Source organism: Sinocyclocheilus anshuiensis, unplaced genomic scaffold (genome assembly GCF_001515605.1).
Source record: "Sinocyclocheilus anshuiensis isolate Anshui unplaced genomic scaffold, SAMN03320099.WGS_v1.1 scaffold1316, whole genome shotgun sequence".
NCBI classification, from domain to species: domain Eukaryota; kingdom Metazoa; phylum Chordata; class Actinopteri; order Cypriniformes; family Cyprinidae; genus Sinocyclocheilus; species Sinocyclocheilus anshuiensis.
Genome location: NW_015542553.1, coordinates 178,009 through 205,014, shown reverse-complemented (window position 1 = coordinate 205,014; position 27,006 = coordinate 178,009). Strand labels below are relative to the sequence as shown.

General features: G+C 38.9%; 2 protein-coding genes across 5 annotated transcripts in view; one reads left to right on the top strand and one right to left on the bottom strand.

Annotated features, from left to right (window-relative positions):
• LOC107694261 (periphilin-1-like) overlaps positions 1-18,591 on the top strand; it is a 58,510-nt gene extending 39,919 nt beyond the window's left edge. For 2 of the 4 annotated variants that reach the window (XM_016493905.1, XM_016493902.1), the window contains exons 2-11: positions 2,498-2,546; positions 2,833-2,897; positions 2,996-3,202; positions 3,455-3,522; positions 6,206-6,340; positions 6,442-6,617; positions 7,549-7,584; positions 9,290-9,366; positions 11,293-11,424; positions 17,792-18,591. In XM_016493905.1, coding sequence (XP_016349391.1) covers position 2,546; positions 2,833-2,897; positions 2,996-3,202; positions 3,455-3,522; positions 6,206-6,340; positions 6,442-6,617; positions 7,549-7,584; positions 9,290-9,366; positions 11,293-11,424; positions 17,792-17,986 — 1,092 coding nt within the window. In that variant the 5' untranslated portion in view covers positions 2,498-2,545 and the 3' untranslated portion in view covers positions 17,987-18,591. Of the gene's footprint in view, positions 1-574; positions 798-2,497; positions 2,547-2,832; positions 2,898-2,995; positions 3,203-3,454; positions 3,523-6,205; positions 6,341-6,441; positions 6,618-7,548; positions 7,585-9,289; positions 9,367-11,292; positions 11,425-17,791 lie in introns of those variants that run through there. The other 2 variants (XM_016493904.1, XM_016493903.1) reach the window with 2 other exon arrangements.
• Positions 18,592-18,723: 132 nt separating this feature from the next.
• LOC107694259 (prickle-like protein 1) overlaps positions 18,724-27,006 on the bottom strand; it is a 24,878-nt gene continuing 16,595 nt past the window's right edge. The window contains exons 2-8 of the mRNA XM_016493900.1: positions 25,755-25,937; positions 23,545-23,658; positions 22,869-23,003; positions 21,801-22,004; positions 21,523-21,709; positions 20,393-21,238; positions 18,724-20,300 (exon numbers count right to left, since the gene is read on the bottom strand). Of these exons, the coding sequence (XP_016349386.1) occupies positions 19,378-20,300; positions 20,393-21,238; positions 21,523-21,709; positions 21,801-22,004; positions 22,869-23,003; positions 23,545-23,658; positions 25,755-25,925 (2,580 nt within the window). The 5' untranslated portion in view covers positions 25,926-25,937 and the 3' untranslated portion in view covers positions 18,724-19,377. The remainder of the gene's footprint in view (positions 20,301-20,392; positions 21,239-21,522; positions 21,710-21,800; positions 22,005-22,868; positions 23,004-23,544; positions 23,659-25,754; positions 25,938-27,006) is intronic.

Genomic DNA, 27,006 nt, shown 5'->3' with positions numbered 1-27,006 from the left:
ATGAGTGGGAACGCTTAACGCTGGGTGATGGCGGCCGAGAGTTAGGGCGGTGGGAGCCTTTAAAACTAACAAAAACTCTAAAAGAAACAATAGGGACGGTTGAAAGCATTAAGACATTGAGGGATGGCAAGCTGATGTTGTTTTGTAAAGACAGTAGGCAGCAAAAAACGGCTCTAGGAATAAAATCGATAATTGGAAATAAAGTTGAATGTTCCATACCAGAAGAAAAGAATTGGGTCAGAGGTGTTATAACGGGGATTCCAACGGATGTTGCAGATGAGAAGATTAAAAGTAATATAACTGGAGCAGCAGTAAAGTTTGTCAGACGGCGCAAGTGCGTCAGGAATAATGAAAAGACAGACAGCCTATCAGCAATGTTAAACTTTGATGAAAATAGACTGCCTGAGAGAGTTTATTTGGGATTTGTAAGCTATGCGGTTAGACCATATGTTCCCCCGCCGCTAAGATGTTACAAGTGTCAAAAATTCGGTCCTAAAGTTCCTATTCATTGTGCGCTTCACACTCCTTTCCAGGGAATGAACGGAATGAACCTTTTAAGTTGGTTTGCCAACCGCCATTAAATCCTAAAAGAAGAAGAAGAAGAAGAAGAAGAAGATCTGAACCCGGAAACGTGTTTTTGATTGTGGCTGTGGATGTTTAGCAACGGGCTGAGCGTTTCACCACACGTTTCGTCTCAAAAATATTATTATTTAGCAAAAGTTGATTGGCCACAAAAGACAAAAAAGAAAAAAAAAAGTTAAAGTGACAGGAGGTATGTCAAGCAAAGAATGTGAACGGTATGTAACGCTTATTTTGGGGTTACGCATGTGTTCTCATTATGCATGCACTGGTGAAAGACGGTATTACAGCGTCTGATTTAAACGAGTGTATCGTAAATAAGAGTTTGTTGACTGAAGATCAGTGGTGTAGTCGGGGCCATACGCAAGTATAAGATATTCGCATGGATTTATAGTTTAGGTAAGGAGGGAGAGCAGACAGCAAAACAAAAATATGAGTCAATTCAATAGTGTGTTCAGTAGGCTATTAGGATTTTTCAATGAAGGTATTGCACTAATTGTTATAAATAGGCACTTAAACACAATTTTTTTTTTTATATATTTGTATGAAAAAATAGGTTTGTTACATCTTTGGTATTTAAGTATATAGAACTGTAATGTGGTCAACAGACCTGGAACAACCTGGAAGTCATGCAGTAGACTACTATCTGTCAACCAATTTTAGAGTGCACTGCATTAATATTAATAAATTACTTTTTTTGGGGGGGGGGTAATAGGGTAATATTACTGGGTAATAGTAAACCACTTTTTTCTTTAGGACTACACCACTGCTGAAGATGCACACATACGGGTAAAAACATAAATCAATATAAACTGGAGTTGATTCCTCGTTGACTGAATTTAGCACAAAGAAACAAGTCAACGCAGCAGAAATGTTATCGCTTCAGATGTGCGTGTGCTTTCTGTGATAGAAAATACATTATACATATATTATTATAAATTATAAAGCGCCTAATTTTAGTTCTGATTGGTCAATGCAGCATTTGAGTCGTGCGCATCACTTATACGAGGCCGTTATTTTTGGTGCACAGCAACGTTCTGTTGCGTGAGGAACTGTTTATTCTATCTAGATTATTGACTTGCTTACTATGTTTCAATAAGAGCAACTGTTTTGTAAAAGCAATAAGGAACTTAAGGTCATGTATTGTAAATAAAGTCTTGGAAAAAAAGGGGTTGTGCCTAACAACGTCCTCTAGACACAAATATTTTTTGATAGTTCATTATTTTTTATCATAAGTTACTTAACAGTAGTGTTTTCTACTATGCAATAAAATGTTATAAAGCCTGCCTTTTACTTCAGTTATTGTGAACGCTATTTTTTTTAACGGGGAAAAACTACATTTATCAGCAATAATTAATGGATATGGCATAAACTCGCTAGTTGTGAAGCTTGCGTTCTGCAAGTGTATGACGCCTCATGATGCCATCCCAAAAGAGGCGCACACACAATCACCCTCATGGACCTTTTCCTGGACTGTTCCCAGCTGGTGGAACTACTTGCCTATCTCAATTGGTGCAGCTGAGTCTTTAGCCATTTTCAAAAAACGTCTAAAGACGCAAATTTTTGTGAGCACCTGACCAATTAACACTAGCACTTACCTATTCTATTCTATTCTATTCTATTCTATTCTATTCTATTCTATTCTATTCTATTCTATTCATTTCATTTTTTCTAATTTATTTTTTAAAAATGCAATGTGTACTGTGCTAGACTAACTGAGACTTGTCACATCACTTGCACTGTATACTGTTGCCTTCTTGTTGGTCTGGTTGTTTCTATTGTTCTCCTCATTTGTAAGTTGCTTTGGATAAAAGCGTCTGCTAAATGATTAAATGTAAATAAATAATAATCTGCCAGCGACAGGACAGGTACCGGTACATCCCTATTTCTGTTTCATTTACCTCTCATTTGTTCATAGATAACCATCATACAACTGAAGACATCCATTTTTCATTCAGAAACTAAAAGTAAGTTATTTAGAGAAATATGTTAGATTTGAAGTCTGATTAAATTTAATAAAATCTGAAATATGATTAAATTTGAACATTAAAATGTAATAAGATATCACTGTCATTTGTATTAAATGTTTTTTTGTTAGTGTTATGCAATATTTATAGTTATTTATTGTTTTGATGGTTGTCATATATTTTGTTTTAATTTAATTTATGTTGCTGTAATCTTATGTGTAAGTGCCATATTGTTACTGAGGTTTAAATCCTATTAATATGTCATTTGTGTCTTTTTGTATATCAGTGGCTTTTAGGAGAGATCGACATATTAGAGATATTTATGAGGAACGGTTTCCTCCAGAAAGAGTGGTAAATACTTATTTTTTGTAATTGTTTTTGACCACAATCAGACATTTGGATTATGCTGTGAGACAAACAGCTGTGCTTGAGCTTTTTTGATCTTACAGGGTCCATATCCAGGAACTCACAGGGACAGGAGACCTCCCTTTGGGCGGCCAGACGAGGACTATAGCCGTGGTTTTGAATACGATGGCCCTCGGTTTTACCCAAACGGTGCCCCTCGCAACTACCATGGAGAGGATCAGAGAGGTTACCATGGAGACAGCCATCACTCATTTCCAAATGACCACAGGGGTGGGCCACCCGGTCGAAGGGTACGTATCAGAGATCAAATATGGTAATTCTATTTTTATTTCCTTTTTTTAAAGTATACTTGGTGTGTAAAACTGTGTCTGCCTGACTTTTTGTTTGTTATTTGTGTTAAAGGTATACAACTATATATGTACATTCCTTGGCATGTTTTCAGTTAGGTTTAAATAAGAAGAAAAAATCAGATATGTAAAGCACTCAACAATTGCAATTAGATATCTCACTTCATCAGCATATAATATTGTTTTGCATTTTAGAAGAAAGACTTCCCATACTACAGAGGGCAGAGAGAGGAGCCCCATGGTGGACGTCAAATTGACATCAGGTAACTTCAAAATGCCACAAAGGAAAAGATGTATTCATACATTTTTGATGGGCATATTCTAAATAAATTGAGCCATCTTTTCTCTTTCTACTCTTTGGAAATAGTGGAAATACTCACTCTTGTATTCATGTATTCAGATTAGATTTCGCAAAAGTTACAAATGCAAAGTGGTTGCATGCATTTCAAATAACCTCCAAACATGGTTTGAGTGGCCTTACAAAACATTTTGGATCCCCTTTACACTCTTATTTAGTGCTGACCATTTCAGGATCTTAATCCAATGTGTAAATGGGGTCAAGGGTGGATATTTCCATTGAAGCACGTGTCATTTCCCCAGCAGATGGCAGAACTGTTCTTTCTGAAAACAAGCTGCGTTCCCTGCAGCTATAATGCCTTGTTTTTATACTTTGCGTAAGTGAAGAAAGGAAGCCAAGAAACAAAGTGAAGTTTCTTAAGAAAGAGCATAAATCAAACTCTTGAGTTGTCCTACATTCTCTGTTTGGTTTTTGTGGTTCAACTCCCATGGAAATACCCACAGACAGTCACTCTGCCAACTGGATGATCAGTGTGCTTCCCAGTGGTTTTCTGTATCTTATAATCTGCCTCTCCGGTAATTAATTGCAACCGTTAACAGCAGGATGGAGTGCAGCCAAATGAACTTTGTGTTGGTACACCCCGACTAAGAAGCATTACAAAACCTTTAAATGGTGACATCATTTTCTTAATGGGTACAATTGTCACACAAAGAGTCTGTACAAGCAAGCAGTATTATTAGTAAAGTTGAAACAGAATACATTTGGATAGCATTAAAAAAAACAGAAATAATTTTAATTTTCACTCAGAAATTGCTTGTAAATTTCACAATTGCAAAGAAAGTTTTAGTATTTCTAATTTTTTTTTACAAAAAAAGTTGTTTTTGACCCAGTCTTACCACATGGTGGCGCTTTTGTTATTAGACAGTGAATCATGCACGTCTAAGCCTCTCTTCTTATTAAAATCAGACATTCCCAAGATTCAGTTTTGAAGAATGACTTTTATATGGTCTTATAAAGCATTTTCCTGCTAATTTGAATAATCGTGCATGTCAGGCATGCTTTCAGGTACCTGTTTTGACCTTTTCAGTGCTTTAATCTGTCGGGGTGGCTTGTGATTGGGAGAGAGAGGTTAACCTTTTTTTGGCTTGGGAAAATATCCTGACTTCATATTGGCCGTAAAGACAGACATGTGGTAATTTGCTCTGTTAGTCCAGGGCAGACAGGGTCACCTGCACTTCAAACAGATGTGAGGGTCATTAAAGTTTTGCGAGGTCGCTGTATGCGGACACATTGTCGTGTTTGTGAGATGGGAACCTGGCTGGGGTTCAGGCCAGGGTCACTCGGACCAGGTGCCTGTGATTCTATTACGTCCTCCCTCTCGCCTGTGCGGCAGGCCATATAAGTGGCACGTAATCGGCCTGCGTGACCGGAGGGCCCTGGTAGGGAAACCGAGTCGAGGGGGAGCAGAGTAAACTGAAGGGTGTTTTACTGCCGCTAGAACAGATGTGTGTTAATGAATGTCTTGGTTGTGGGCGGACTCTGTAGAGCTGTGGTGCAGCGCTGCAACTTTTTACAAGCCTCAATTTGCCCTCCTCTTTGTGCAGTTTATATTGAGTTGCTTTTTACAAGCAGGATGTGAAGCCTCTGGCTTGGTTCTTACACAAATAGGTAAAGTCTTAAATGAAGCAGAGCTCAGTTTGGAAACTAGTTTAAGAGAATCTCCTCTGTGTCATCAGGACTGGGGGTGTCCTGCATAACCAACAGGTTTTACATCTTTAAAAAGTCTTTAAGGACAATTAAAAGGCTTTAAGGGTATTACTAAATCAAAACTGAGCCTGCTTTTCTGAATATTTATTGACCCGTAAAAGTCTTCCAACACCCAATAGTTCACCCAAAAATTAAAATGCAGAAATTTTTTTATTTTTTATTTTTATTTTTTTTAAAGTAGGGTCCAGTGTCGTTTTGAACCTCACTGGCTTTCATAATATGGACGAAAACAATTAAAATATCCTTCAAAATATAATCTTTTGTCTTCCACAGAAGAAAGTCAGTCATATGTGTTAAGAAAATATATATATGATACATATGAAAAGATGATCATTTGAAATGACAGTCCTGAGGCCGGTGGAAACACCTCGTCCCCTCTCCCTTGACCCTTCATCTCAATACACTCAGCGTCTGACCCTACAGGGCATGGTTCATAAACAAGCGTCTAAGATTAACGGATTGTCCCCCTGTTAACCCCCTTCTTAACCTGTAAGAGGACAGTGGACTACTATTTAAACCACACATACTTTGATTTTTACCAATTTTTACCATAATTTTGCTTTTTGTTAATTTTGCTTATTTTGGCTTAATTTTATCTGTTTTGGTCTAGTATATATTTAAAAAAAAAAATTTAATAAGTAATGTTGTGAAATATTATTACAATTTAAAATAACTCTTCTGTTTTAATATATTTTAAATTGTAATTTATTCCTGGGATTGCAAAGCTGAATTTAATTTTAACTTTTTTTGCTATCTGAATTTTTTGTATTGATTTAGTATGTTTAAAAAATGTTTAATGAGAGAAAAAAAATTAATGCTTAATATTTCTTATCCATAATGTGTATGCAAATATTTGTCTTATTTTCCTTTTCCTGTCTCAGACCGAGCAATCGTGCAGGTCCTCCCCCGAATGCTCGAGTACAGGGTGCTTACCCTCCGGGCAGGTCTCTGCCTACAGTAGCCCCTAATGCAGGAGACGACACCCTCATACAGGCCATAATGAACCTGGACAGGGGGTTTGTATTCAGACACGTTAAAAGTAAGATACCCCGTGTTATTCTACTAGGGAACAGATACTCAAGAAAACTTTGTGTATCTGTGCTCATCTCTTTCACAGGGAAGAGCGAGACAACTTGAGAAGAAAGGCGCCCTTCCCTCCAGTACGTGAATGCTCTCCAACTAGGCGGGACGTCCCCCCTTCCCCTCACAGTCGGTCGGGGTCCAGCATAAGCAGCCGCAGCTACTCACCAGAGAGGGGCAAAGTGCATCCTTTCCCGCCCCAGCAGGGGAAAAGTATGAAAAATCCTCAGTCAAAATGCTTGTTCAATCACTTCATAGTATTTCTTTGATTTTGGTTTATATTTGGTTAGAACGGAAGTGTATATACTTATTGTACACACATGTATAATAATGCATGTTGGAGTTTCAGCTTTAATTTGTAGTTTATGAGCTCAACAGCTCATGTGCTGCTCATATGAAATTGGTAAATGCCAATGGTGTTCGCAGGTATAGACAGTCTGCCAAACCTCTCTGCATTTTACTCGGAGAAATCTCATTGGTGGGATCTCCCACACACAGATGGTACAAAGGGTCAGTGCACAGCTTGAAGTGTAGTCTTTGACCTGACATGGACTATTTGAAACATGTAGAAGCCTGTTGATTGATTTAAGGGCTTTCTTGATTAATTTGCACGCAAGCGCATTTTAATATGCCCAGCTGCAGAGTGGAAAGACTTTCCCTGGTTGCTTTATTTCTCACATAAACTAGATAAACGTCCTAAATGCTTCCCAGACAGGTTTGATTTGAGTCGTCGTGTTTGAAAATAGACAGGCTTGGACATGACTGTACACAAGCGTCCACCGCAGACCTCCTATCACAGATGATGTCACTCAAAGCCTGTCCGAATAAAGACTCCCATATGTGTTTGTTTCACTGTGCTCTGTTACTATAATGAGATTCTCAGTAATAAGCTCCAGAGCGATGCTTCGAGCAGCCAATATTGGATGCACGTTTTTGGGAAGATATACTCTAAGTGAGCGTCTCTTGATTATGCTGCTCTGAAGATGGAGCAGGCTTGCATGAGATCATATGATCTAACCTCTAATACTGATGAAAGAAATGCATCAAAAACACCTGAATTATTGCTCACTAAATTGCAGCTTTTGTACAGTTTTTCTCTTATTTTTTTGGTGATGATATACAAAAATGTTTTCCTGTGTTTCAGGATATGAGGAGCCGTTCGGGCCAGGAAGGGGACCGGGTGAGTAAAACATTGTCATTCTGGGGGCATATAGATGATCCGGGCAGTCATATTTAATATGCATCAGAAAGCCCGCATGAATAAAATTTTGGAAAATGGTCATTTGGTCTAAAACAAAATAGTTTTTTGGTTAAAAATTTAACAAAGCTGAATGGAACTCATGGAGAAAAATTAAATAATATAAATGTGTATCTTTTTTACTGGATAAAGTACAGGTGGACGTATCACTGGATATAAATAAACACAATCACTGTGGTCTTGTATCATCTTGATATGGTTTACTTTGCAATAATGATTGGTTGACTACATTTTTCCAATAATTACATGGCTACTTTCAAAATAAATAAATAAATTAATGCAGATAATACTACCGTTAAAAAGTTTAGGATTGGTAAGATTAATAAAGTTTTTTTAAGTAAAGTTTTCTAAGTCTCTTATGTGCACCAAGGCTTCATGTATTTAATGAAAAATGAGTAAGCAGTAATAATGTGTAATATTATTACTACATAAAATGTTCTTTTATTGTATTTTAGAATGTGATTTATACATGTGGTGGCTTAATTTAAGCTGAATTTTCAGCAGCCATTACTCCAGTATTCAGTGTCACATGATCCTTCAGAAATCATTCTAATATGCTGATTTGCTGCTCAATAAATATTTCTTAATATGATCAACCTTGAAAACAGTTTAATGTCTTAATGTTTTTGTATAAACTGTGATACACTAATTCTTTGATGAATAGAAAGTTCAAAAGAACAACATTTATTTGAAATAGAAATATTTTGTAACATTATAAATGTCTTTACTTTGATGAATTTGATGAATTTAATGCATCCTTGCTAGATAAAGGTATTAATTTCTTTCAAAAAAAAAAAAAACTGCCCAAACGTTTTAGTGGTAGTGTACATAGGAATTTCCGTTCCAATTTATATGAATATTTTGGAAACCAAAACTCCTCGAAAATCATACTCCTCTCTTAAATCCTGATAAAGAAAGTGTATGGCTCACACACAAGGAGATTTTGTGATATAAGTTAAAGGTCAGCCCGCAGTCACAGTAACTTGAGAGAAATCGTTGCTAATCCCACCATCGTAGAGCCTCATTTTGTTTGTCTGCTTTCCTCTCACTTCCTTTGGCCAGGGATCGTAAAAAGTCCACAGGCGTGTGTTTGATTGCTAAACCTTTCCTTTTTTCTCTAGCTTTCATCCGTTCCCTTTATACTTTTCTTTGCCAGATGTTTGATGTGCATGCATACATCGCAAGGAGATTTAGATTTGAATTTAAATCTGTGTAAATCTAAACATAACTTCTGATTATAGACTTCTCTCTGCTCCAAATCAATTTAGCGAGCAATCCTTCATCTCTCGCCGAAGGAATCCGTAGGTTTTGAGTCCACAGCTCACACAGAGAGGGTCACAGGGTGACACTGCAGGCACCTGGCTGTGGTTTGCCTGCAGGGAAGAGCCCTGATCGGCAGCGAGGGAACCACCTGGTTCTGCATGCCAGCTGGATGTTCGGAAAGCGAGCAGGATCCATTCCAGCATGTGAAAACATTTACGGCACCAAATGAGTCAAGCAAGGCCATATTCCGTGGCTTTCTGGGGGATGTTGATCCACGTCCAAACTATAGCTGCATTGTTGGCTTGCGTCCTACAACAGATGCTTTGTTTCTTATGTTCTGATCCTGGTCTTTCATCTTCTACAGACAGGGAAAGGCCCCCCGGCCCCTCCGTGAGTGCATCACGAGATGGTTCGCCCCACAGCTCTGTATCAGCCACTAAGGTGAGTCGCATAACGCACACACAGCTCCCAAACAGATGTGCTTACCAGAACACTCTCTTTCATCCACTAAAATAATAATAAGTGTGGCATGCCAGCAATTTCAGCTGATGGTGAAAAAACACAAATCAGTGACTGGAGATTTGAAAAGCTGTTTGCTTGCGCTTTCCTCTCTCTCATACGATGGATTTTAAAGAGTCCAGTTTGACGTATGAAAGCCAAGCGGCCCGTGTTGTGTTTATTCAGACTGTAAGCACGGTTCTGACACAAAACACGGCGGGTCACTGAAGGAGCGTCATGGACATCATTGGGCCACCCAGGCCGCAGTAAGGCTAAAAAAAGAGGGAGAAATCCATTAGCTCAACTTTCGGCTTTATCACGAGATCTTATCGGCGGCTCAGAGCACTCTGGACATGCTCTAGAGTGCACTGAGCGCCTAAAATAATTTTGTTTAACTGTTTCTCTCATGTACTCTCTTTTTCCCTTTTTGCATTTAGGTGAACTGAATCTGAGAACAATCATGGTAAACATACAAAATATTTTTGCTGATTTTTGTTTTTCTCAAAAAAAAAAAATAAAAAAAAAGAATCTCTGTGAATATGCTGTTTTATTATTTTATTTGTAATGCAAACGAGTTCTTTCAGTGATTCCCGAGACATGGGACAAAACTGCTTTACTTAAGAAGCTTAAGAAAAAAAAAAGTAATTTATTTTTAAGTTTAGTTTAAACTTTTAGTTTTTTTTATAATTTAATAATAGGTAATTGTGTGCACATGTTAAGTGTCACAACTATAATATGTGAGCTCTGTCACCCAAATTGTAAAGAAATTGTTCAGGTTTTTTAGATATTTTCATCGTTTTAAGTAGGTACTATTAATATTTATCAACACCAGAAAAACATTAAATATTAAGTATTAATAAGTAATAATAAATATTAAGTTTTTGTATAATAAATAAAATATAATATTAATTATAAATTATTATTTGTATATTTATGTTATATTTATATGTAAATTATATTATATAATAAAATATTACAATTTATAATAAATATGATGTCATAATGACTATGTAAATATTTATTATATAAACATAGATATTTAACACATTATTTTTGCATTTGATGGTGACACATTTTGAGTGATAGGCAAGGAAAAACACATTTTGAAGAAACAGAAGTGGAAGGTTTTTTTTTCTTGTTTTTTTCCCATTACTTGATTAGTGTTTTGATTCAAGAATGCTTGAATCAAGCTTCAGTTTCATGCCAACACAACATGAAATGCGTTATTAAAGAACCTGTGTGCGTTTCTTTTGTTTGATTCACCTCTGAACCATGTACAGATGAAAGTTGTTCTGGTTAGTGGACGTCTCAGTCCTTGAGCCTTTGATCTTCTTCCATAGCTTCATGGGGCATAAGCCAAAAGCCATAACCTTGTGCCTTAGATGAAAAGGCTTTGCCAGTGTAAACTGGCCCTGATAGGCGGTCTCTTAAGTTCAACAAACACACATGTTATGGGGATTCATTGTTTGAAGAACAAAGAACATAAGTGCATGTATTTTGCTTTGGTGGGCTTATATTTATTTGTAATGCCTTTGGAGATCTTGTCTTAAATATATATTCCTCTCCACTTACAACAAATGATTGTTATTTGCTTGGTTTGGTTAATTAGTGTGGGACAGTTCATTTTCTGAGACAAAAAGTATCTTCAGATCCCAGTCGTAGATCAAAATAGACAAAGCCAATTAATTAGACTTTTTTCCTGATTTGTTTCCATTCTGTGACGTTGTTCTGCTTTGCCTGTTTTCTGTTTTGAAGAAAACAGGACTTTCCTGAATGTTGATTTCCAGCTTTTGTTGGGATGTTTTACTCTGAACAACATGTTTCTGGATTAATGTGGCCTTTAAAAACGCCCTGTTCTATGTACCGCAGGAGGACACGACAACGGTGGAAGGGCCCCCAGATGAAGTTCCACCCACCGTAGATGAAGCTTCCTCCGTCATGGATGACTTTCAAGAACGACGAGCTCAAGCTGTTACTGCCAAGGCTCGGGAAATTGAGAAGGTTTGAGAAATGCCCCAGACACTTGAGCTTTTATTTCAGTAGGTCTGAGAGTGTCTCAAATAGTTGGGAAAAGTGTGTTGCCATTTTTTTTTTTTTAAATGGCCACATACTTGTTTTAATGCCTCCTGTTCAGGATGCTGTATATTATTAATAGGGCTGGCAGAGTTAAAGAAATAGTTTAACTATTACATTTTAGGTGAGTTACTGCTTTAATGCGTTGAAAGTTTACATCTTTTATTATGTTCAACAACATCATTTAAAAACAGTATTTTGAGTACTTTTGAGCACTACCACTTGCATGTATTTTGTCTTTTTCCTTCCTTTTTGGTCATTGCATTTACTAAGGAGATACAAAGGTAGAATACCCACTGTTTCAGCTTTCTGTACGAGTTCAGAACGATCGTAATAAATTTCCTGCTCTCTCTTCCTCTTTACTGGCCCTATTAAATGAGAGATGAGATCCCGCAGGAGTGGTGCACCAGCCCTCCTGTTGAGCACCAGCCTTTTGCTCAATAGCTGCTGACGCTGCATGACTTTAACTGTCGGCTTTTGACCCAACCTTGAGCTTTATTAGGTTATTTACATATCGAAAACAAATCAGATTTTTTGTATGCATGGCCAAGTTTTCCTCTTAATTCACAGGAAGCCGTCTGAATCAGTTTTAGTGTTTGAATAGCTCTCAATCACTTAAGAATCTTTTCCTGCATAAATGACTGACATATCTACATTTCTGTAATTTGTTCAGGATTTTTGTTTTTTCTGTGCTTCTTTTGAAGTGGAAGTCGAAGTGTGTTTTGATTTCCCCTGAACGCACATATTTCAGTGACAGTGTGTGGATGCCTTTCAGGCCAAAGCCTGTTATTTCACAGTGTGTGTGTGTGTGTGTGTTGTTTCACCAGATGTTTAGCTTCTCCTTCAATCTGGTCTAACCATCTCTACACTCTGCACTTTACCTTTTATCATAAAGCATTTATCTGGCATGCACTATACAGCATTTTTTATATACACTTAAACAATATACATCTAAAGGGTCCATGGGACAAATAAAAGGAGATATTCTGAATAATGTGCCATTTGCTCTTTTTTCCATGCAGAAACTGAAACTTATCTGAATGATTAATTCATGAATTGGACTGATCTGGTTCGTGAGTTCAACACTGACTCAATGATCTGTTCACAACATTTAACGATTTACAGAGGAGAATTCAGTAATGACTTCAAGTTCAGTTTGATTCTACCATACGCTATCATATGGTTTCAGAAACCTATAGTGCACAAGTTGTCATGGGCCACTTTTGATTCTTTATGGTGCCTTTGCATCCTTTTTGAAGCTTGAAAGCCTATGTCCGCATGGCTAATTAAATGTAAGAGATCAACCAGTACAATTCTTCAAAATTGTTACACCAAATAAATAGTAATGAGAGTGTGTTAAATGATGAAAGAAGTATAATTTATAGATAAACTATTCATTTTGTTTTTATCTGTTCATTCTTATGGTCTTTTTTTTATTAGTTATGTTTCATCTTGGCAGTGAGTGAGCATATACTTTAAACAAGTTCAGCTCAAGTCATGCTCAAAGAATCTAGTTGGCTCTCGATTGTTTTGTTTTGACCAGCAAGACGTTTATTTTACAGAAGATGAGCCTGTGTGATTCTAACGAGACTGAATTCCTTACTGCTAAAGTACTGTAAGTAGGGCATCTTTGTTGTGATGGTTCTGCAGTCCACGGTGAGGTTTAATCTGGGTCTGAAGCAAAGCTTTTGAGGTCCATCAGAAATGTTTGATTCCTTCGTTCTTTAATCGCATTTAATGTTTCTGATCTGAAAATGTCAGATCAAATAAAATAATAGACTAATGCACAGTTGCCCCCAAAAACCATTACCCTTACATGTTGTTTTGCAATGCTTAGTGTTTTTGTGCTCCTGTTCAAAAACACAGGCATTAGAGTATACTTCCTTTTGCCTTTATTAAGTTTAATATGCATCCTTAGTGATTATTTGGGATTTTAAATTAGTGCTTTGTGATTTTTAGTCCATATGTTTGGGAGTATATATATGCTAATGTATGCACAGAAAATTTGTTGACCGAATTCAATTCACAAGCGATTTCATTGGATAAGTTCATTGCATTTAACTGATGTTTGCTGTAACTTTTAGTCTATATTGTACAGCTGAATGTATTGAAATTTTACGCTCCAAATGATATACTCTTTGATATAAATTTGGTCTTACACAACTAGAACTGAACTTTCACTGAACCACTCTGAAAGTTATTAGTGTATAGATGATTTCCCACTTTTCACTCCTTGTCTCTCCCACCCTTCCTGAATAATTCTCTGCTATCTTTACCCGGAATCAGGAATGAGCCTCCCACAGTACAAAAATGACACTTGAAAGGCTGAACAAGAACACACACACTCTCAAGGTCCCGTTCAGCTTTCCTGTTTGATTGGGTAACAGAGGTGGGGTTCACAGGAAGTCTATGGAAGTAGAGCATGCTCTAAGAAATCGCTTCCCAGCATTCTTGGCATTATGAATTATTTAATCTCAGTGGCGTCTTTGTATGCTCAAGGTTATAAAATATCTCATAAAAGGACAGCATAGCAATATGAATTCGAATCACAATAAATACTTTAAAAATGTTTAATTTAATCATTACAAAGCAGCAGAAAAATAGTAGCGAATAGAATAAATTTGCTTTAAAAATAGTGGTCATTCAGAATTTCCTGTTAACCTCTGCTCCAGATACTGATGCCCTACTTACTGAGTTTAGTAGTGGTTTATTCTGTAACTAGGAGTCTTTTCTAATGTACTCGGATGACTTTGCGATAACAGTACCATAATCCCCTCTTCTCATCTAATTTGAATGTAATTCTAGGCCACACATACAGTTAAGGCCCACATGGACTCTCAGTTAAGTTATTCATGGGAATCTTGTGTACTGACTTTCTCTTGCAGGGCCAGGATCTGTAGCTCATATTTGACTTATGATTTTACACCTGGTAGACAATAAAATGGGCAAAAAAAGAGACTTTAAGTACCTAAATATCAGAGAATATAAAGGTGTGGTCACATTTACTGTTGCTTGCTAAAGTTTCACAGTTAAAATTCAGTTAATTTAATAGGAATCTACGATTCGTGAATTTACCCAGGCAGATTTCTCATTCAGGTTTTTCACGAAAATTCGCCACATTAACAAACATACAAGAGTGCATATTGACTGTGAACAATGGACTTTTTTGTCTGCAAAGATTTTCTGGAATTTTGCTAATGTGATTTTGTCTTTAGACACAGACTCTATTGACTTGGACCAGTAAACAGCCACCCAAAAACCATTCAAAACTCCTTAGCAACCACATAATGTCCTGGAAACCACACACAATTTAACATTGTGGTGGCAAATTGTGCAAAGGCAAGCAGCGCTACCACTATCATATTACTACTAGTTTAAACTCTTATTTATGTACTAATGGTGCTGATCTAAATTTATAACTAACATTATTTTCAACTTTAAAAAAAAAAAAATAGCACTTAGGCTACAAAGCTCCAGCAACCATTGGCTGAGCATTAATGCAATTTAAACAGTCACACAGATTGACTTTTTAACTGCGGTCTCTCTTAACCTGCAGCCTCAGGCTACTGAGAACTTTCTTTCTACATCATTTATCCATTCTATTGTGGAATGTTCTAATTGACTATTAGAGTCTTCTCATTTAACCTATTCGACTTAATGACTATTAGAGGCAGTTCTCACACAAGGACTCTGGGCTTTGTGTGTGGGCCTCGGTGATTCCTGGAACCAGGTGATCTCATTTTACTAGAACTTGACTCAGCCATGGGAAAGAGCCCTTATGTGAGAAGCTAATGAGGAGCTCACTGCAAAAATTATTAGTCAGCACAATTAGTTGGGTGGCCACATTTCTTTTCCAGACTTGTGGGGACAGGTAGAAGGAATCACGGAAGTTATGATTTGTCTTTTTTTTTTGTTTAATTATGCCGAAAGTTTTCAGTTCCTGTTATATTTTAAGTACTTCCAGATGTTGTTTATGGTTATATAATGTCAGGGCCATGTCGGAATCTGCTGAGATGTTTAACCATCAGTTTCTTTCAGTTTTGGTTGGGTGCATTGTGTTGCTCCATACCATCGTAAAGTCGTGACAGTCTGATTTGATCACTGTCTATATGATCTCCAGCTATAAGTTACATGTCCTAAGGGCTGTGTGTGAGTGAAGGTAATTGCAGAGGTTATGCAGACTCCCCTGGGTCTGAAGCATTGCTTTGATGTCCAGAAGTGTTTGATTATCCAACCACAGTAAACATAACTGAGCTCTGAGAGATTTGGATTGGGGTTTTGTTCTATCGTCTGGATGGCAGATCAGAAAGGCAGAATGTTCTCCCAAATACACAACAAAACCACTCTCCATCCCCATGTCTTCTGTGAACAGAAAAAGTTTAAAGATGCTTTCATGTACCCCTTTTCCACCAAGGCAGTTTGAATGCAGGTTCGGAGCCAGAGCCTAGTTTCAAATCGGTTCTTTGTCTTTCGACACCCAAAGCACCAGCTCCGAACCAGGCAAAGTGGTTCGTAAGTAGCACCAAAACATTGCTGGTCTAGAAGTAAGAACCGCTTGCGTAAGGGACAGGGACTGGGGGTGGGGATACCGTGACCAACAAGATGAAAAAACTTTTGACTGACATTTTTGAAATAGCAGCTAAACACGAACACGTTGAATTTGCTGTGTTTGGATGACGATGTAGGTTCGCATAGCCATGAACATCGATAGCGATGCAACGTCCGCCATTGTTGATGGTGTGTTTAGGCTTGTTCGGGCTGCATAGGCGCTGCGAGGACCGGTCGGGTCCTGAGGGCTGTGTGTGAGTGAAGGTAATTGCAGAGGTTATGCAGACTCCCCTGGGTCTGAAGCATTGCTTTGATGTCCAGAAGTGTTTGATTATCCAACCACAGTAAACATAACTGAGCTCTGAGAGATTTGGATTGGGGTTTTGTTCTATCGTCTGGATGGCAGATCAGAAAGGCAGAATGTTCTCCCAAATACACAACAAAACCACTCTCCATCCCCATGTCTTCTGTGAACAGAAAAAGTTTAAAGATGCTTTCATGTACCCCTTTTCCACCAAGGCAGTTTGAATGCAGGTTCGGAGCCAGAGCCTAGTTTCAAATCGGTTCTTTGTCTTTCGACACCCAAAGCACCAGCTCCGAACCAGGCAAAGTGGTTCGTAAGTAGCACCAAAACATTGCTGGTCTAGAAGTAAGAACCGCTTGCGTCAGGGACTGGGGGCGGGGATACTGTGACCAACAAGATGAACAGAAACTTTTGACTGCCATTTTTGAAATCGCAGCTAAACACGAACACGTCGAATTCGCCGCGTTTGGATGACGATGTAGGTTCGCATAGCCATGAACATCGATAGCGATGCAACGTCCGCCATTGTTGATGGTGTGTTTAGGCTTGTTCGGGCTGCATCGGCGCTGCGAGGACCGGTCGGTGTGCCGCAGGAGTGATTGGAAAGTAGACGACTCACTTTATGCTTTTGGATCGCTTTCGCAGTGCTTTGGTGTCGTGCGCCGATCGGTTTGCATGCTGCCGATGCGTCTTGAACAAGCCTGTTGTGTTTGGCACTGCCGTGCTAGCATTACTGGGAAAGATGAGACGTATTCAGTGACGTAAGACCTGGCTCTGTGGTGGCTCTCTAGCCCGTGGAAAGGCAAACCGGTTCTTAGAAGGCTCGCCAGTTGAACCAACTCCGAACCGGCAATAGCACTGGCTCTGAACTAGCACCCGGTTCATGCTGGTGGAAAAGGGGTAATGGTCTGTTCTATGAGATGGGTCTTGAGACTGTGTCGTTATTGTCAACACAATGTCTTTGCCATAAATGTAAAGTACAAGCACTGTATATTGTTTCCAATTAGAATAATGTTGCATCTTTGCTGCTTAACATAAATGTACTTTTAAATGCAACTTTGCATTTTTCAAGGCCAATGAAAATGTCAACAGGGTACGTGCATATCTGAATGGTTTGCTCAGCAGAAAAAAATCTTAATGTTGAGCTCCAGGATGAATTATTATAATCGTCAAGAAATTGTTGTCTGAGCTTGTCTAGGCATGTGTTTTTATGTTGGTTAGAAAGCCAAATGGAAAAGAAAATCACATTTAACACACTTTAAGGAACCTTGTTCCTTGTTGTTGATGAGGTCTAAGTAACTTGACATGAACATACACTGTTATGCAGTGATTGGAGATTGCCAATGACATTTGTATGCACATAATCTTCATTTTAAGCAGCAGTTGTACATGTCGGACAATATTACTGCTTTATAATCTCAAATATTGGGCTGTGTTTTATAGGTCTATCGTCAGGACTGTGAAACGTTTGGCATGGTGGTGAAGATGCTGGTGGCCAAAGAACCCAGCTTAGAGAAGCACCTGCAGAACCCACTAAAAGATAATCTGATTGAAATCCGTGAGCGATGCCTCGAAGACTTGAGAAACTTCATTGCTGAACTTGATGAGGTGGTACGACAGCCTGAACCTGCTGTCTAAGGTGGCCACATTTTACTCAACCAGCATTTTTGTTTTTTTTACCCCCCTGTACCTACACAAAAGTCATTGTTTTTTTATGGTTTATGTAAAGGCCATTGTACATTGTACTCGGTGTCCACCTAAAATAAATCTTCCTGGTCTGCAACAGAGCAAGGAAAATCTCTTTATGTATTTCATTTATGCAGTTCCATTCATCCATTGACACTAGTCGATGCTAGGTTGTATAATCTTTTTGTAACCGTTCAACATTAAGATGAATAATAAAAAAAAAAGATTAGATGGCAAACACAAGGAAAGCAATGCCGGAATATGATGGTGTTTGTTCTGATCAAATGTGTATAAAATGAAAGGGTTCTATGTTGTTGCCAATTAAGTCACTTGCATTCAAACCAATGAGAAAAGCTGATGAATGAACTACGGTAAGTAATATTTATGGGTTCAGCAAATTGCTGCTATCTGTAGTACTGTTAAGCTGTGCAGCAGACAATAATGCATTTTCTTTTTTTTTTTTTAATAACATTTTCCAGCCACTATATTGTGAAAGCCCAACACAAGTATTTGTGTAGCTTTTTCTTTGTATAGTGTTAAAGAGTCTTGAACCTACTGTAATGCATGTTTTCCCTTTTGATTTAAGCCTTTTTGTGATTTCATGTTTGTAATTAAATAAATTTGCTATGTTTAGTAATAATTTTTTTTTTGTTTTCTCAAGCATCCTATGAACAAATGAAAAAAAAAAATCAAGTTGCAATGGAATGTATTAAATCTCTTTTGAATTATTTTATTTACATCTTAATGTTAAAAAGGGATAGTATGGTTACCTGTGGTGAAATGTACATAATAGAGAGAAGATTCCCCCAACACTGTTTAAGCGCATAAGCATATTGTAGACAGAAAAATGTTTAAGGGTGCAGTTATTACACCTGCAGGGAAATATAACGAGGCAATTAAGCGCATAAATAGTGCGTATATATTTTGAATTTGCAAACCCCTGGTCAATAAAATGGCAAACCTAAATTTTGTTGATCAGTAATTATAACTCCATCTGAGGCCAGGAATTATGGTAATTAATCATTTAACATATTTGGATATAAAAATATCAGTATTCCAATCTTAATTTAACAAATATACATTGCTTGCACTATTAAATAATTATTTTGTTAGTCTACATGCTACTCGAAATTTGGCTTTTTTGGGGAATAATGCTTTTGCTATACAATGTACAAGGAAATATTACATGTTACTTTCATTGTTCATACAACAGCAACACAACTGACACCGTACTTGTAAAGAGAACTTAAATCTCAAGAAAAAAAAGTTTTGTTTTCCAGCTTCTTTAGAATCACTTGTGTTTATATCCCAGCTGCGGTATATGTAGGCTTTCAGTCTAAAGTCTAAGAAATGATGCAGTTCTTGCCCTTATGACCTTTCTTTTTCAGTTTGGTCCGTGAGCCGAAAGGAGGTGTTAAAGCAGTGACTCGAGTCAGATAGTCCTCTGTGTAATAATGAAAACTTTGGGATCGGGGCTTAGGGATTGGCTGACCAAGAAAGAATCCCTCCTCCTCAGACTCTGAAGATGAAGAGGAGCATGTCGAACACCAGTCGTCGTCATCATCGTCACAAAAGTTTTGGAAATGGTCCATTCGGATCATGCCCTGCTGAGCAAAGTCTGTTGGGGTTTGATGATAAGGGTGCTGACTGTGTGCGGAGTGATTTAGAAGAATACCGTTCCTGGGCTCTGGTATGCTTGAGCTGATTATCTGAGGCACAACATGCAATTTACCCTGATTTTTGGAAGGCAGGTGCAAGGCATTTTCTGAACGTGTTTTCCGGCCCTGTCTGCGTTTGTGATGTCTGTTAGCAGGACGTCTCTGTGGCTCCTCCTCCATATGATAGGTCCGTCTGCGAGTCCTCTCGCTCATCGGTGGGTGCCTCAAGCATAGTCCGCCATAATATCCTTTATCCATAACATCGTCAGAGAACTTCACTTGCTGAGGTCTGGATTGGGGCTGAGATTGAGACTTGGTCCTTCTCAGCACTGGAAGATGCAATGGAGAGGGTGGTTCCTCTCCAAAATAAGGTGGAATTCTGTCCTCTTCTTCCTCGTCTTCTCTCTCTCCTTGCCCCAGTGTCTCCTCACGGTTCAGCTCAGAGTTTAAACTCCTCAGGGAATTAGCACTTCTGTGGAGCATTGAGGAGTTTAGTGTGCCCATGTTACTAACGTTATCACACTCATCCATCTCTCTCTCTTGGTCTTTCATGTTTTGGAGGGAGTAGATGGTCTGTCTGTCTTTGCTGTTTCCATCCACTGAAGCTCCTGAGAAATTGGAAATACATGTTATGAGTAATTAAGATTCTTTTAAGAAGGACCAAGAAATGCAAGACTTTGATAGAAGATGACCTTCCTACCTGTAATATTTGAGAGAGCTAAAGAATCCATAGAATCTCCAATGTTGTGCTCTGCCTTCCGGAATTCACTTGTAATGCACTCCAGTGAGTCTTCATACCATTGCCTAGGCTCAGACCAGAATCCAGGTACTGCTGCCTGATCCATCTCTAGCTCTTGAATCTTTCTAGCACTAGCTGGGCCAGGGTGACTACCATAGGCAGAGTCTCCAAGTCCATCCTGAGACTGGGCCCAATACATTTCGGTGTGGTGCTTCTTACTTGCCAAATTATGGCTGCTGATCTTCATTTCTGGTTTGGTCCTGTTGGTCTCAGAGTCTTTCATCATCCATGGCTCGACCGGCCTGGTGTCCTCCGTGTGAATGACACCACGATCTCCAAATTTCAGTAGCAGCTGAGTCATGTAGTCTTCATGCTCAGCCCAATCTTCCACACAGTCCTCAGGGCCTTCCTGTTCATCCCGGTCTCTCCAGTAACTGTCCTCTGCAAAGTTCATTCTCTCCAGCTGATGACACACGGTCTCCGTGTTGTCACCACAGAGACTAGAGGTCCTGTAATCTGTTGCTGAATAGAGTTTTGTCTGCTGGCACTGCTCTGTAGGGCGACTACTCTTGCCCATTCGTATGCTACATCGAGATTCCCGTGATCTGGCAGACTGAAAAGCTGAGTCTGAAGAGTCAGAAGCATGGACATCCTCACCTAGGCTACAGTCCTTAGAGCAGTAGATCCGGCCCTCTTTTGGAAGGAAGGGGCAGCCCAGCAGGGAAGTTTTGCATTGGGCACAACAGAAGCATTTGTCAGTAGCATGCCAGTGTACACCCTCATACGTCATTTGAGCATGGTCGACTCCTGAATAAAGGTAAATCAACAAGTAAGAAATGCTGTACTTTTTTTAACCAGATATTCATACAGGTGTAACAGAGATGTCCAGTTCTGCTCCTGAAGGGCCACCTTCCTGTAGGGGTTTGCTTTAACCCTAATTATATAAACCTAAACCAACCAATTAAGGTCTTCAGGATTACTTAATACATTCTAGCAGGTATGTTGGAGCTAAAGTCTGCAAAAAGGTGGTCCTCCAGAAGCAGGAATAGACATCCCTGCATACAGTTTCAGTTGTTCCAGAGGTAACTCACCGATATTCTCCCCACAGGCCTCACAGTACTCTGCATATAGTGACTCAAAGCATCCACAGCAGAAGGGTCGGCCATCCTTCATGATGTACCTCTGTCCTCCCAGAATAGTCTCACACTCAAAGCAAGAGAAGTGTTTCATGTGCCAGTGACGACCCTCGGCTTCAGTACACTCGTCAGCAAAGATTATCTGTGAAGAGACATGAAATTAGATTTTTTTCTTGGCCGTGTACATTGTTTCTTTGTATACTGGCTCTTTAGAAAAATATATATATCCTCACCTCATCACAAGCTGAACACCGTGGCTTCAGAAGCTCTGCGTGATGTCTACCGCAGTAGATTTTGCCATTGTGATAGAAATAGATGAGATCTACCAGAAGTTCATGACAGGTGGAGCAGGTAAAGCATGCTGGATGCCAGCACGGTCCAGGGCCTGCTCGTGAAGCAAACACTGCCATCTCTCCACCCTTGATGTTCTCTTTACACTGCAATTCAAAGTAAGATTTTATGAGAATCAAAGGCTGGCATATGGCTGCTTTGGTCATACAAAGTCATCCTACAATTTATTAGGTTTTACTCTGCATTCTTCTCTGGAACACAGACATAAAGTTTTAATTAAAATGGACCCCCATCTCTGTTGAAATAGCCAACTGAGCATGACCAAATGCATGATCATGGTCTTTTTAGAAGTACTTTTGCCAAAGGATTAATTTCACAGCTGCTTCCAATTACTACTACATGGCTGTTGGCCTTGGAAACGGGTGTTGAGTGTCCCGCACATTTTTTTCAGCAACGGGAACCAGAGACCCAAGATTAGCACTGCTCTGCAGTGTTTTGTGTGGCAATTTGTGGTGAAGGGACACATCCTGTTATAAGTCTTCTCAACAGGAAACAACCCTCTAAACTGGCTCTCGTGCTAACTCCAGCCCCCCAAAGAGATAGTCTCCAGCCAAAGATTGTGTGTTGTAATACTTAATCTTTTCCATAAATTTTCTCTGTGCTTTGGTTGTCTTTAGGCCATAATTGGACCATTTGCCTGATTCCAAGTTGTCTGATTTGCCATGACAAGTCAACGCTGTTTCCAAGTGAATGTAGCATGAAGCAGAAACTGCATTTTCATGACCGTAAGTAGATTTGATATGGCCAGAATTAATAGTCACAGAAATGAGTACAGATCTTCCTTCAAGTGTAGCAGTTGATCAAATGAGTATAGATTAAAGACATTCACAAAATCACCTTTAGTGATGAGTTTGAATGTAGCCTCTTTTGTGCCCTATCTTTAACTTTGATATTTGCAAGTTAAAATTTCTACAGATGTGGGGAAAAATACCAGGATCATTTATGCATACATGCTTGCAAATTTGCTGCAGGGCTCTGGCAAGCAGTTTTGGGGTTCCCCTCCCGAGTGCCTCTTTCTTCCTCTGAATGCTGAACATGTGGAGTTCTCGTCTCTCCTCGTCACTGAGGGACTGGCAGTATCGGATCTGTGTTGAAGCAAAGGTAAATATTTATTTGCTTAAATGACGAAAAATTGAATAGCTGATATAAGTTTTATCAAAGGCTTCGTCCTCTTTTTAAGGGGTGGGAAAAGTTTGCATTTGATGCCAAAGTCGTGAGTTTCTTTTTCTCGCTTTTCTGGGGCTAAGTTGAAAAGTACACAAATCGACCTCAACGTTTACAACAGACTTGTGGAACTCATACAAAAGACAAACAATTTGCTCTGTTTGGCCCTGCAGGGGGGTAAACAATGATGCCACACTTGAAGAGCCTTTTAGATATGTAACCCACAGTTATGCCAGGAATTTGTTAAAGTACACAGTTCTAGGACTTACAGCAAGCACCATAAAAATCACAGACATTTTATTGCTGAGGAAAGGAGAAAGATACCCCTGTGTGATAGTACTAAAACATCTTTGTATGCACTTCTATCTGTGAGATCATAAAGTCCTCTAGTAAAACCGTTGTGTATTCTAGCAGCATGGATGTCATCTCTGTCACTTTCATTGTTCAGTTTTTTCCTCATACCTCATTGTCATGTGGTGGCAGCTGATAGAGTAGTTGTCTGATCCTGTTTTTCTCTCCAGGGCTGTTGACATATGGCACCTTCTCCTCTGGCAGGCACGAAAAGTAGATCTGAACCTGATGGGGAAAGAAGGCAAACAGAGAGTGAGAGGATTAGGGTTTGCTTTCAACAGCTGAAAGTTGAAATGAGACACCAGCCTCAATTGGTTCTACATCATTCAACCTGTCATATAGACTTCTCCCGATCATCTCCCCCATCAACGGGTAAGTGGGTATATCATTGACCGGGAAAAAGTATTTAAACAGCGGTGTCTGTCAGTGGTGACCCTGAAGAATATTTACGGGGCAGTACGCCATTAAAGACACAAAGATAGATGCCTGCTGGAATGTTCCTTGTGTTTAAGTGTTACTATCCAGATGAAGGCAGATTGTTATTTCTGTAGCAGTGGGGTTGGGATGTGAGTGGGATTCGTTACCCAGAGCTGTCATACAAATTGCCCTAAATTCTCTCTAAATCTCAGAAATTGTTTTTGCCTTCAAGTTGCAGTTTTTTCCTCATTCAAAGCTGATTGCAGTGCATTTCACAGAACTGAGAGAAGAGCTTTCATGAGGATGTCAGGCCTCCCACTCCACGTTTTGAAAAACGAGGAGAAGGTGGGGGTTAGAAAAACGCATTCAGCTTCACTCCAGACTCTCTTTCACTCTAGACCAACCTCCACCCCCATTGGTTCTGCATGTGTTTTTGTGTATTGCCTTGTTTCAGGAAAGTGCCAACTAGCCCCTAGACACAGTCTCAGTTCTGTTTGCCTACTGCACACAGCAGGGCAAGAAAGCAGGTTTTCTAAATGGCTGTTTTGTTGAGACTAGTGCTTGAACCACACAAGTACAATTCAAGCAGTTTAAGCCAATGCACTGAGGAACACCAGCTTTGACAGTGGTAATATTTTTGAAACGGTAACACTTTACAATAATGTTCTATATGATAACTTAATCTAATTCAATAGCTAATTTGTACTTCTCTAATTCTAATAGCTAACTTAAAATATATTATTGAATATTATAATTTATGAATTGACATTTTTAACCTAGATTAATAAATGCTCTTTAAATGTTTATTATACATAAATGTTTTATCATACATAAATGTAAACTTATTGTAAAGTGTTACCTTTGAAACCACAGGGATAGTTGCATATAGTGGTGTAATATGGTTATTCAATGAACAATGGATTTGGGAAAAATTTACCAGACAATACAAGTTCTAGCAAACATTTTTGATTAATTGGCATGCAAACTAAAAAGCGTTACAAGTCATTTGATATATTTTTTGAAAACAATGCTATTAATTTTACTGCCAGACTATGGCAGTAGTTTGTTTAAGCATTTTGCCATTAATGACTTCACTTGCTGAGACTCGTCTCTGTGGGGAAATAAAATGCCTGCAACAGTTTGTACACCGCAGGGAGGATTCAAAGCAATTACCACTAATTCTCATTTCTCACCATGGTATTTCTTTTCTAAGAAAAATGGTAGAATTTTCAACATGTAAATATTTTCTCTCCCTAATTTTCCTAATACTAATATCTCTCAGTAGTTCTTTAATAGTTGTTCTGCCCTTTAAAAGTTTTCTTCTACTTTCAGCTATCAACACCCTGTCGGTCAGATATAGGTCACATGTGTGCTCAATGTCAATGTTGAGAGGGTCCAGTCTCCACTCAGAGTCTTGCCAGACTTTGCCCACGTCATTCATGTACATTCATTAAGAGCTGTTGGCCTCCGTGCAAGGTCATGTGGAGCTGTGTTTCAGGGTAGATGAGATGCCAGCAATGCATGCATTGCCTAAACCTCACGTTCAGAAGCTCAGAAAATCTCATGCCCAAGTGTGAAGGCAGCCATCAAACTTCAAAAGCTTGACTGGCTGGTTTTGTATCACAAACCTAAATTGGCTGAGAATCAGACTTGAAGTAAAACCACGAGAAAAAGAGTTTTGTAGGGAATGCTTTGAATCAGGTGATTCTGTCTGGCATGAAATCTGTCTAAAAATTGTGGAGTCACAAAGGGAAAGACAGTTTCTGCCTGAATTTTTGGATGTCTGCAGATAATTAGAAGTATCAAAAGCATGAGTAATGCTTTATATTTCTAGTTATGGCTGTCTGCCTTCGACTTTAGTGAGAAATCTATGCATATAAGGAGAAATGAGGCTCAAGGTTTACCTGCTCAGGTCGTAGTCCAGGAGGAACCCATGTGTACTCTTCCAGAGCACATCCAGAGTCGTCATCAGAGGTTGAGCTCCTCTGAAATCCTATTGTCACTTTGGCTCCTCTCAAATCCATGTCCGGTGCCCGAGTAATGGGCCAGATTCCTGATGTAGTCTCAAGACTCATCAGATGGGGCCACTGTTCAGATAAAAAAAGAGAGGATTTAGATTTTAAAGTTTGATACCCAAATTTTACAGCTGCATCTGTTTTGTGAACTATGCATTATCCTTAGGGGGAAAATGTTCTAAAAAAATCTTAAAAATGGAGATGGAGAGCAACTCCCAGTGCTAATACACAGCGTGAGGTTTCCTTTATCTATCTGAGCCTTGAGAATTGCCAGATATTTAAAATGAAGGGAAGTTGTGCTTTGAAATGTCAGCAGAGTCTTGCCTTTCAGGCCAAGCTTTAAGCTTGCAGATAAGATGTCAATGTGTACACGAAGCAGGATTAAACACTCGTGGCTCTTTCTCCAAGCCTTCTTTATCTTGATGCTTAAGCACTTCAGAGTACTTTCTGTCAGATAAAATGCCTTTGGTCCCAAAATGTTGAAAAGAACGCTCCTGCTTCAAGTGTTTTGAATTGCAAATGAGCCCGCCCCGATATAGTGTGTTGGACGCCCTTGTTTGGGTTGAGTTTGGAGCTTCACAAGCCCCCTCGGCTTGCCCCCGAGTCACAGGGAAAGTCCTAAAAACTCTTAGTCCTTTATGTGATAGATTACAGATTTAATGTTTTATCATAAGTCTTGATTGCCCACTATAGATAGATTTAGATAGTTCCTGGTCTTGTGCATGTTATTCTCAGTATTTAAATTACCCTGAGAAGCAAAGATAATAGATTTGCAATACAAAGAGGCATCGGTAGGTAGGGATATCTTAGGGCAGATGTCATTTTCCCTGTTCTCGTAATGGAAAATGTCATTTGGATTGCCTCAATCACAATACAGCTCACCTTCTATGACCCCAGTCAAATGAAAATGCGAATTCATTTCTCACATGAGTGCCCAGTAACTTCTCAGCAATTACCACACCTGAATGAGAATGAATGGTCAGATCCACATCCTGCCCTCTGAACTAAGCAATGAGAAAACAGGTAGACTAGGATTTTATATCATGAATGCCTTAGAAAGAAACCTGAATTAATTTAGGAAAACTGGGCTCTCTACATTTATCAGATCATTTCAAATTCCTATTTGAATAATATATATATA